The 12,923-nt window shown below is 36.6% G+C and overlaps 1 protein-coding gene across 15 annotated transcripts in view; it reads right to left on the reverse strand.

Annotated features, from left to right (window-relative positions):
• Positions 1-3,431: 3,431 nt before the first annotated feature.
• The window catches only part of ZNF461 (zinc finger protein 461), a 52,187-nt gene continuing 42,695 nt past the window's right edge, over positions 3,432-12,923 (reverse strand). For all 15 annotated transcript variants that reach the window (XM_035703836.2, XM_025421655.3, XM_035703855.2 and 12 more), the window contains one exon: positions 3,432-5,452. In XM_035703836.2, the coding sequence (XP_035559729.1) occupies positions 4,062-5,452 (1,391 nt within the window). In that variant the 3' untranslated portion in view covers positions 3,432-4,061. The remainder of the gene's footprint in view (positions 5,453-12,923) is intronic.

Below are 12,923 nucleotides of genomic sequence, written 5' to 3' on the forward strand. Positions count from 1 at the left end.
CTGTATTGGTAGGCAGAGAACATACTGAAATGTACTATATTAAATAATAACAGCACGAAGGTAAGTGGGAGCAAACTTGTATTAGAATAAAGAAATGACTCTAGATATTAACTTGAATCCACTATAAACAAAGAGTAATAAAAATGGTAAATAAGGTTAATATAATAAGCTCTATACTATATACTTTGCATCTTCTTTACTCAGCATCTTTTTTTAAGATTTTACTTATTTATTCATGAGAGACATAGAGAGAGAGAGGCAGAGACACAGGCAGAGAGAGAGAAGCAGACTCGTCATGAAGAGCCCGATGTGGGACTCGATCCCGGGTCCCCAGGATCACGCCCTGGGCCAAGGCAGGAGCTAAACCGCTGGGCCACCGGGGCTGCCCTTTACTCAGCATCTTAATTGACACAAATATAAAGTTTGGGTTCATGAACCCATATATATATATAATATATAAAATAACACAAAATGGAGAAGATGAAATAGAAGTAATGGGTAACATTTCTATATCTCTATATTCTAAACTGGAACTACATTAATCCACAGGTAGATTTTGATAACTTAAGATGTATATGGCAGGCTACAGAGGTGAGGGGCACCTGGGTGGCTCAGCAGTTGAGCATCTACCTTCGACTCAGGGCATGGTCCTGGAGTTCCAGGATCAAGTCCTACATAAGGCTCCCTGTGAGGAGCCTGCTTCTCCCTCTGCCTATGTCTCTGTCTTCTCTCTGTGTCTCTCATGAGTAAATAAATAAAAGTCTTTAAAAAAAAAAAAAGCTACAGAGGTGAGATTAAGAGATTCTCCAACACACAAAAACTGTGGGAGTTCATCACCAGTCTAGAACTGCCTTAAAGGAAATGCTAAAGGGAATTCAAGTTGAAATAACAGGACACTAAGTAATGACACAAAATCTTAGGAAAGTATAAACTGAATGGAAAAGGTAAACAGTCAAATTCAGAATACTCAGATATTGCTAAGAGGGCGCATAAATCACATTTGAGTGTAAAAGTTAAAAAACAAAAAATATTTTAAAATAACTAGCTATGACAATTTAATATGTGATATAAAAAGATGTAAAATGTATCATCAATATCATAAAACTTGAGGGGAGGGGAGAGCAGAGGTAAAAGGAGGGCATTTTTATGCAACTGAAGTTGTTATAGCTTAAACTTATGTTTTACATAAGCCTCACAGTAACCACAAAGAAAAAAAATATATAGTAGATATGAGATAGAGAAAGGAATCAAAGTATATCTCTATTTAAAAAAAATCACCAGGGGCACCTGTCTGGCACTTTTGGTGGGGCATGCAACTCTTAATCCTGGGGTTATGAGTTCAATCCCCATTCTGTGGGTAGAGCCTATTTAAAAAATTAAAAATTTGAAAAAAAATTAAAAAGCATCAAATTACAAAGGACGATAGCAGGAGAGGAAGAAAAGAACAAAAGACCTACAATACAGTAAGAAAACAATGAATGAAATGGCAATAAAAGATCTTATCAATCATTAATTAACTTAACTATAAAGAATTAAATTCTCCAATCAAGGCCATGGAGTAGCTGATCAGACCAAAAAGAAGAAAAGAAGATCCCAAATAATGTTGCCTACAAGAGAATCACTTTAGCTCTAGGATACACATAGGCTGAAAGGGAAAGGATAGAAAAAGATATTCTGTGCAAATGATAATCAAAACAGAGCAGGAGTGGTTATACTTCTATCTAAAAATTGACTTTTAGTCAAAATCTGTCACAAGGGTCACATTAAGTGGTCAATTCATAAAAAGAATATAACAATTATAGATATATGTGCATCCAACATCAGAGCATTTAAACATATAAAGCAAAACTGACAGATATGAAGGGAGAAGTAGACAGCATTACAAAGATAGTAGAGAAGTTTAATACCCCACTTTCAACAATAAGCTCTTTCAGACAGAAAATCAATAAGGAAAAAGTGAATAACACTTGAATAACACTTTAGACCAAATGGAACTAATGGACATACACAGAACATTCCATTCAACAGCAGCAGAATACACATTCTTCTTAAGAACACACACAACATTCTCCAGGATACAACCATTAAGACAAGTTTTACCACATTTAAGACTGAAATCATATCAAGTAACTTTTTTGACTACAATGGTTTGAAACTACTAACAGAGGCACCTGGGTGGCTCAGTGGTTGAGCATCTGCCTTTGGCTCAGGTCATGATCACAGGGTCCTGGGATCGAGTCCTGCATCAGGCTCCTCACAAGGAGCCTGCTTCTCCCTCTACATAGGTCTCTGCTGATCTCTCTGTGCCTCTCATGAATAAATAAACAAAATCTAAAAAAAAAAAAAAAAAAAAAAAAAAAAAAAAAAAAAAAAAAAAAAAAACACCTGAAACTACTAACAGGAGGAAAACTGGAAAATTCACAAATATGTGAAAATCACATATTTTCAAGAGTATACACTCCTGAAAAAACAATGATCAAAACAGAAATCAAAAAGTATCTTAAGACAAATGAAAATGGAAACAAATGTATGGGATAAAACAAATACAATTCTAAGAGGGGAGCTTACAGGGTTAAAAGCCTACATTAAGAAAAAAAAAACTTAAGTATGTAATTTCATACCTCAAGGAACTAGAAAAAAATAACTAAGTTGTAAGTTTGCAATAAAGAAGGAAATGATAAACACTTATGATCAGATATAACTGAAAGAGACTTTTTAAAATTTTATTTTAAAATTTTATTTATTCATGAGAGACAGAGAGAGAAGCAGAGACACAGGCAGAAGGAGAAGCAGGCTCTTCACAGGAGCCCAATGCGGGACTCCATCCCGGATCCCGGGATCACGACCTGAGCTGAAGGCTGCCACCCAACCGCTGAGCCACCCAGGCGTCCCAAAAGAGACTTTTAAAAAGATAGTAGAAAAGATCAATAAAACTAAGACTTGGTGTTTTTGAAAAGACCAAGTTGAAAAAAACAGAGAGAGGGTTCAAACAATATTATACACAAAAGAAGAGTGTTCCAATATTGCAGAGCAGGCAATGAAAAGAGTTGGAACAGAAAGAAAATAAAATGATGGTACAATGTCTGTAAATCCCTGGGAAATACAGAAAATAAATTAAAGAGGGCTAAATTTTGAATAACGAGAATTTCATGAGTAAAAGATCATGAAACTATGATTACTCCACTTTTATCCAAATAATTAAAAAAAATTAATCCCTGGAAGAATACAAAAGAATTGACAGCTATTGTTGACCTCATGTAGGTAAAGCAGGTAGCTATAGAACCAGATATTAAGGAAGCTTTACTTTTTACTGTTTGATAACTTTTGAACTTTGTAGCATGTACTTTTATTACCTAAAACATTTTTTTAAATTAAAAAGTCAACGTAACATCAAAACATGGCTGGTAATCTAATCAATGGAAATAAAAGAATGACAAGGTAGAATGTTTATTATATGATCATTTGTGATGAAAAACAGAAATGACTGAATATCTACAGTAGGAAATGGCTTAAAATACAGACATATATCCCATATTAGAAAATCCTAAAGCTTTAAAAACAATGAGCTAGAAATATTCTGAAGCTTTAAAAATAATGAATTAGATCCATATGTAGTCACCTGGGAAAATGTCCACAATTATTCAAATGCAAAAACAAATTGCTATGCCACTACAGGTGGTATGACCTTCCACACATATACAATAAACACTTCATATTTGCAGGTATGTTTGAACAGGAAGGAGCAACACACACATATTGGCGATCTCAAGGATTTGTGTGAGGGGAAGAAATTGTTTTCATTTTATTTCTGCCATGTTTTACTGGTTTCATTAAAAACACTTTCATAAAATTTATTTTCAATACTGGTTATTATAACTCAGAAACTGCACTGAAACCAGAGCAATTTCAGTTTTTTACCTGTTAATTACTTTTCCATTTTCCTGCTTGAAGGTTTTTTTTTCAAGAATTACTGAAATAAATCAATACTAATGAAATTCAGTATTTTACCAACTTTTACCTTGAAGAAAAAAAAAAGAAAACCTGTATTTCTAAAAATAATATCATGATGTTAGACTTGGGTGAGCAGAGAGGAAAGGAAGCCTTACTGGCACCTTAACGGTATGAAGTGCCTTATGTAGATTAAACTGCAAGCCATGATTAAAGGCCTTTCCACACTCATAAGGTTTCTTCCCAGAATGAATTCTCTGATGGTGTGAGAAGCTTGAATGATAGCTAAAGGCCTTCCCACATTCTTTACATTCATAGGGCTTCTCACCAGTATGTATTCTCTGATGTTGAATAAGGTGTGAATGAAGTCTAAAGGCCTTACCACATATCAGACATTCATGAGGTTTCTCACCAGTATGAATTCTCTGATGTCTTTTGAGGTGTGAGCACTGTCTAAAAGTCTTCCCACATTCCTTGCACTCATAGGGTTTCTCACCAGTATGAATCCTCCGATGTAGAGTAAGTTGTAAGCCATCACAAAAGGCCTTTCCACATTCACTACATTCATAAGGTTTTTTGCCAGAATGAATTTTCTGATGGTGAGAGAAGCTTGAGTGATAGCTAAAAGTCTTTCCACATTCTCTACATTCATAGGGTTTCTCACCAGTATGAATTCTCTGATGTATAGTAAGGTGTGAGCGATGCCTGAAAGTCTTTCCACATTCTTTACATTCATAGGGTTTCTCACCTGTATGAAGTCGTTGATGTTCAGTAAGCTGAAAGCCACGAATAAAAGCCTTCCCACACTGCTTACATTCATAAGGTTTTTCACCAGTATGAAGTCTCTGATGTTGAGTAAGCTGTGATCGCTGCCTAAAGGCCTTCCCACATTCCTTACATTCATAGGGTTTTTCACCAGTGTGAATTCTCTGATGCAGATTAAGTTCTGAGCCGTAATTAAAGGCCTTTCCACATTCTTTACATTCATAGCGTTTTTCACCATTGTGGATTCTCAGGTGTTGTTTAAGTTGTGAACAATGAATAAATGCCCTCCAACATTCCTTATATTCACTGCACTTGCTACTATCTTGAATTCTCTGTTTAGTAAGATATGATGTATTAACAGTTTCTGCACATTCCTTACATTCAGAACGTTTTTCTTTAGAATGAGTTCTTTTGTGATGACTAAAAAATAAATGGTAACTGAAGTTTTTCCTACATTCTTTACATTCAAAGATTTTTTCTCTATTATAAAATTCCTGAGTGAGTAAAGTATGTTGGTTAAATATAGGCAAGTGTTTGTGGTTGATAACAAATTGCCTGAAATAGTCTTCCTGTTCCTGTTGTGTCTCAAACTGACTACTGCATTCCCAGATATCTCTGAAAATGGACTTCTCAGGATTATGACTTTTAAATTGTTCCATGATAGTCCATCGGGATGGCTCTGTCTCATAAATGTCTCTTTTTGGAGATAACTTCTTGGCCTCATACCTGGACACCAAGTCTGAAAGATAAGAAACACATTTAAATTGCTAGCTTTGTGTTACAAAAGAAATAAAATATCTATGGTAGAAAAGAGAGGTAACTGAAAAATAAGTCACATAAGAAATGAAAAGCTTGGAGAGCTCTTAAATACCATCATGCAACTAAATGAAAAAAAGGGTATGAACACAGATAAATGAGAGTTCATAGGACAAAGTGAAGGAGTTAACAAGTCAGTAGTTCTGAAACTTTTAAAAAAATATTTTATTTTTAAGCGATCTCTACACCCAACATGGGACTCAAACCCACAACCCCAAGACCAAGAGTCACACACACCACTGACTGAGCCAGCCAGGTGCACCAATGGTTCTGACATTTTGATCTATCTCAGAGTTTGTTGCAATTATGGGTGTTTAGGAAACATTCTAGATAAAATGAAACAGTATCTACCAGAGTCAGTTTTAAAATGAGATCAACTGGGCAGCCCCAGTGGTGCAGCGGTTTAGCGCCGCCTGCAGCCTGGGGTGTGATCCTGGAGACCCAGGATTGAGTCCCACGTTGGGCTTCCTGTATGGAGCCTGCTTCTCCCTCTGCCTGTGTCTCTGCCTCTCTCTCTCTCTGTGTGTGTGTTTCTATGAATAAACAAAATCTTAAAAAAAAATGAGATCAACTGAATCAGAATGTACAAGAGTATATGTTTAACACTTTACACCAAGCCAAAAGATTTTGATATGGAGACTGCTAATTGCTCCCAAATGTATATCGTATATTGATTGAACCTATGGTTTTTAATTGAGAAAAAGGCTACCCAATATAAACACTGCATTTCTTTTGCAGAAGAATATGCAATATAACTGGATTCTGCCTAAAAATATGTGTATTATATAGTAGTTTCTGAAATGTTAAAAGCCAGGTGATCCATGCCCTATATCCTTTATTTTTCCATTTCCTCAGACTGCAATGTGGATGTGGTATCGTGTCACATTATGGTTTTGCAGAGAAGAGCTTCCAAACCAGCTTGGACTTTATTTTTTTTTAATTTTTATTTATTTATGATAGTCATCATAGAGAGAGAGAGAGGCAGAGACATAGGCAGAGGGAGAAGCAGGCTCCATGCTGGGTCTCCAGGATCGCACCCTGGGCCAAAGGCAGGTGCTAAACCTCTGCACCACCCAGGGATCCCCAGCTTGGACTTTAATACAAGAGAAAATTAATCTGCTATATCATTTAAGTCATTATTCTCTGTCACATGCAACCAAACCTATAACCAAACTAAAGTAGCTTCCATTGAACTGAAATGTAAAAATCCAATTCTTTATCATGAGAACACACGGCCCTCTTTTTACTTATATGACCTCATTTTGAGTCCATTCCATTTTATTCATGTGCTACAACAACACTAACCTCCTTTCAACAATTAGGATATCCCAAAGTCTTTCTTGGAGCTTTTCAGAGGCTGTTTCAGAAGAAAAAGCTTAAGACTGATAGCTGTATAAAGCATTCTACTCTAACACATTTTCCCCCCATTTTCCTAATGATCAGCCTTTGGGTTGTTTTCCATTGTTGGCTATTATGATTAGTACTGCTATGATTTCTTTAGGTGGAAATAGGACTTTCTGCTAAATATATACATTTAGGAATGAAACTGTTGTATTATGGGATATACATTTGTTCAGAGTTGACAGTATCCAATAGTTTCATTTTCTTATCACACTGTAAAAGAGTTCCAGTTCCTCACATCCTTACCAACACTTGTTAATGTCTATCTTTTTTTTTAATTAATTAATTTATTTATGATAGTCACAGAGAGAGAGGGGGGGAGAGAGAGAGAGAGAGGCAGAGACACAGGCAGAGGGAGAAGCAGGCTCCATGCACCGGGAGCCCGACGTGGGATTCGTTCCCGGGTCTCCAGGATCATGCCCTGGGCCAAAGGCAGGCGCCAAAACGCTGCGCCACCCAGGGATCCCCTGTTAATGTCTATTTTACATTCAGGCAAACTGGCAGATATGTTATGATATTCTACTGTGGTTTAATTTGCAATTTCCCTGATGACAAGTGAGGCTGATCATTTTTCATATGTTTATTGGCCAACTGGGTATCTTCTTTAATAAACTGCCAACTCAGATATTTTGTCCAATTGTGGACAAAATTTTGTGTGTGTGGATAAATTCATATAAAATCTGCCAGTTTAACCATTTTGAAGTGTATAATTCAGTAACTTTGAATACATCCTCAATGTTGTGCTACCATCAGATCACTAATTCCAGAACATTCTCATCATGCCAAAAAGAAACCCCACATCCAGTCATTTCCTCTTCCCTTCTTACTCCCAGCCCCTTGGCAACCACTAGTCTGCTTTGTGTCTCTATGAATTTGTTTTTTCTGGAAATTTCATACAAATGGAATCATACAATATGTAACCTTTTGTGTCTTTTTTCATTCACTATAATGTTTTCAAGGATCAACCATGTTGTAAAATGTATTAGTACTTCATTCCTTTTTCAATGGCTGAGTAATATTCAATTGTACAGATGTAACATTTATTGTTTATCCATTTCATCAAGTGATGAATTCATTTCATTCAAGTGTCATTTGGATAGTTTCTGGGCTATATTGTTCTTTGTAGGAATTCTTTTTTTTTTTTTTTTTTTTATTTATGATAGTCACACAGGGAGAGAGAGAGAGAGGCAGAGACATAGGCAGAGGGAGAAGCAGGCTCCATGCACCGGGAGCCTGACGTGGGATTCGATCCCGGGTCTCCAGGATCACGCCCTGGGCCAAAGGCAGGCGCCAAACCGCTGCGCCACCCAGGGATCCCTGTTCTTTGTAGGAATTCTTAATATATATTCTGAATATAACCAACATATTGCAAATATCTTCTCACACTCTGGGGCTGGCGCTTTTACTCTCTCACAATACTATGTTTTGATGAATAGAAGTTTTTAATTTTAAGGCAGTGTAATCCCAAGGTCATGAGAATATACTCATATTGTTTTCTTGAAGCTTTTACTATTTTGCTTTTCATATTTAGACCTATAATCTACCCAGATTAGATTTTATGATGTGAGATAGGACTCAAGATATCTAGCTTCTGATGTAGTTATGTACCACTATTGATTGAAAAGACCATCCTCTGCCTTTCTCTGTAATTCATTCCAAAATATTTCAACTCCCATACCTGTTAAAACATTTCTAGCTAAAGTCAATAACAAAATCACTTTGCCAGAATCAGTGCTCTAGTGCTCATCATCACTCTACTTGACTCATTAGCAGCATTTGACACAAATGACCAGTCCCTTTGCTTCCTATATACCATATTCTCCTGATTATCCTACCTTTCTACTTTTTTCTTTTTTTCTTTTTACTTATTTTTTAAATGTTTTATTTATTTATTCATGAGAAACACAGAGAGAAAGAGAGGCAGAGACATAGGCAAAGAGAGAAGCAAGCTCCATGCAGGGAGCCCGACGTGGGATTCAATCCCGGGTCTCCAGGATCACGCCCTGGGCTGAAGGCGGCGCTAAACCGCTGAGTCACCGGGACTGCCCTACTTTTTTCTTTTTAAATATTTTATTCATTCACTCATGAGAGACAGAGAGAGAGATACAGAGACATAGTCAGAGGGGGAAGCAGACTCCCCACAGGAAGCCCGATGAGCACCTCGATCCTAGGACTCCAGGATCACGCCCTGAGCTAAAGGCAGATGCTCAACCACTGAGCCACCCACGCGTCCCCCTACCTTTTTACTTGTACTCAGTTCCCCTTAATGTATCCTCTTCTACTACCTGACCTCTATATATTGGAATGTTGCGGAACCCAGGCTCTGGGTAGCTGTCAATATCTACTCTTTCCTATAACAGGTCTGACTTAAATTCCAGTCATAAACTCCTAAGTCCTAAATTGATAACTCTGACTTTATTTTAAATTGTGGCAAAATATACATAACATAAAATTTACCATTTTAACCATTTTAAGTGTATAATTCAGTAGTGTTAGGAATGTTCACATTGTTGCACAATCTGCGTAACTTTTTCAACTGAAATTCTGCACTCATTAATAACTGCCCCCCCCATTTCTTCCTCCCCTAGTTCCTGACATCCACCATTCTACTTCTATTTGACACACACCACATTTTCCTTATCCACTCACCTGATGATGGGAGACCTAGGATGCTTCCAAACTTTGGCTCTTGTGCATGATGCTGCTAAGAACATGGGGTGCAAATATCTTTTGAAGTTGCTGTTTTCAATTCTTTTGGGTATATATCCAGAAGTAGAATTGCTAAATCATATGATAATTCTCTTTTTAACTTTTTGAGGAATCATTATATTGTTTCCCACAATGGTGGCATTTAAACGCCTACCAACACAAAGGTTCCAATTTCTCCACATCTTCACCAATATTTGTCATTAAAAAAAAAAATTTATTTATTTATTTATTTGTTTGTTTGAGAGAGACAGAGCATGCACACATAAGGGGAGCAGCAGAGGGAGGGGGAGCAACAGAGTGAGAGGGAGAAGCAGGCTTCCCGCTGAGCCCAGTGTGGGGCTCAATCCCAGGACCCTGGGATCATGACCTGAGGTGAAGGCAGATGCCTAACTGACTGAGTCACCCAGGCGCTCCTTGGTTTTCTATAGTAACCATCCTAATGGATGTGAAGTGATATTTCATTGTGGTTTTGATTTGCATTTTCCTAACGGCTAGTAATGTTAAGCATCTTCTTATGTGCTTACTGGACACTTGTATATCTTCTTTGGAGAAACGTCTATTAAAATCCTTTTCCCTTTTTAAATTGAGTTGCTTGGTTTCTTTGATGTTGAGTTTTAAGATTTCTTTCTTTCTTTCTTTTTAAAAATTCCATTTATTTATTCATGAGAGACACACAGAGAGAGGTAGAGGGAGAAGCAGGCTCCATGCAGGGACCCCTATGTGGGACTCGATCCCAGGACCCCAGGGCCATGCCCAGAGCTGAAGGCAGACGCTCAACCACTAAGCCACCCAGGTGTCCCCTGTAAGATTTCTTTATATGTCCTGGATATTAACCCCTTGTCAGATATGATTTATAAATGTTTTCTCCATTCAAGAGGTTGCCTTTTTACTTTATTGATTGTATTCTTTTATGTATATACTTTTAGCTTTTATCTTGTATTCAATACAAATCTAACAAAAATCTCTACAGTATTGCTTAAGGAACTTAAAAAATATATTCAAAAATAGGGATCCCTGGGTGGCGCAGCGGTTTGGCGCCTGCCTTTGGCCCAGGGCGCGATCCTGGAGACCCGGGATCGAATCCCACGTCGGGCTCCCGGTGCATGGAGCCTGCTTCTCCCTCTGCCTGTGTCTCTGCCTCTCTCTCTCTCTCTCTGTGACTATCATAAAATAAAAAAAAAAAAAAAAAAAAAAAAAAAAAAAAAAATTTAAAAAAAAAAAAAAAATATATTCAAAAATATATTTGGAAGAACAAACATTTAAGAACAGCCAAAATACTACTGAAGATCAAAGTCAGATAATTCATCCTGCCTATGATAAAGACATCATAAAGACTTAAAAATTAAGAAAATGTGGTATTCAGACAGGCACTGAGCCAAGGAAAGACAAGAAGCAGACCCACATAGGAAGCATTAGAGATCAGTGATGAAAGACTAATTTAATAAATGATATTAGAACTAGCTACAGCTATAAAAAAAAAATCACTCAGGTTCCCTACCATATATTATAAATACATAAACTCTAGGTGGATTAAAGACCTACAAGTTAAAGGAAAAGTTGTAAAGCTTATGGGAAAAAATGTGCATATATATTAAGAGCATACCTAAAGGTAGAATGGATTTCTCAAACAAGACACAAACTGGCTAACTAGAAAAAAGATAACCTAAAAGAAAAATTGGCAAAATATATGTTTAGGCATTTCACAGAAGAGGAAACACTAACAATCATGCAAAGATGCTCAAACTCATTAGGAATTAAGGACATTCAAATTAAAATATAATGAGGTATCATTTTATACTCATTAGATTGGTAAAACTTAAAATATCTAAGAATTTTACTCATTGTTAAGATGTTGAACCAAAATTATTAAACATTGCAGTGGTAATGTAAATTAGTGCCAACACGCAGGAAAACAATTTGGTATAACATAAAGTGGAAGATGAACATGTTCTATGATCCAGCAATTCCAATAGTAAATATAGCCTGGAGAGAATCTTGTATTATTTGATTCAGGAGACATGTAAGAATGTTCATTGCACCATTGGGCATACTAGCAAAAACTTATGAGCCCAAATTGTAACAGCCAGAAATTTGTAAAATGAAACATTATACAGCTGTGAAAATGAACTCAGGCATAAAACAATATGGGGAAATTATTATAAACCATGTGGTATGAAATAACTAAATCACAAAAAACACATCTCAGTATCATCTTTGTAAAACTTAAAAATAAGCAAAACAGAACAAATAGTATTTAAGGGCATATGCAAATGTCATGAGCTATTTTTAAAAACAGAATAATCATAATAAAATTCAAGATAATAGTTACCTTTAGAGATGTAGCAGGGAAGGGACCAGGGAAAAGCATATAGGTAGCTTGCATTGCATTGGTAACATACCAATTCCTAAATAATTCACCAGATAGACTCCTCAGATTAAATAAAACATCCCATTCTCTTTGGAATACACTGTGTCAGGATCCAGCAAGATCAGTGGTACTAGTTAGTTGGCTACAAGTATCCAAGATGATCCCAATGGTCAAGTTGTATGCCTGCCAGAAATCAGCTGTGTTTGTTCCCCTCCCTATATATACCAAGAGATGAAATGAATATGAAACCTGGTTGTTTCACTAAACTGTTTTGGAAAGATCACATAATGGCAATCATTTAAGAAAAGGGAAAAAAAAACGCTACAAGAAAAAGACTGGTGGTGGTGACATAAAAATGAAGTACTCCACACACACAGTCTTTATGATCTTCCCCTTCTTTAAAAAAATCAAAGCAAATATCACACAAAATGAACATTCTAAAGTTCATTTTATTTTTATTTAAAAAATATTTATTTTAGAAAGAGTGTGCGAGTGCACAAGTGGAGGGAGGAGCAGAAGGAGATGGAGAGGAAGAGAATCTCAAGCAGACTCTGTGCTGAACACAGAGCCTGATGAGGGGCCTGACCTCACAACCTGGAGATGATGACCTGAGCCAAAACCAAGAGTCGACACTTAACCAACTGAGCCACCCAAGGACCCCTAAAGTTCATTTTTAAAGGAAAATTTAAAATCTCAATAACAAAGATTGTGTAGAATCCCTCTTCCCTGCTTCTATCCTAGATAAAACCAAAAACCCTCAAAATTACCTTTCATACAACAGTAACTTTGAAAGCTGGAAGAAGGTTAATTGATTTGGACTCCGTGGACTTGAGGAACTACCACACGGTGAGTTCCCTGGGTTTTCTTTTCTTGCCTGTTTTTTTATTGTTTAAATCCACTATAATTAATACAGAAT

Source organism: Canis lupus, chromosome 1, assembly GCF_003254725.2.
Source record: "Canis lupus dingo isolate Sandy chromosome 1, ASM325472v2, whole genome shotgun sequence".
In the NCBI taxonomy this organism is placed as follows: domain Eukaryota; kingdom Metazoa; phylum Chordata; class Mammalia; order Carnivora; family Canidae; genus Canis; species Canis lupus.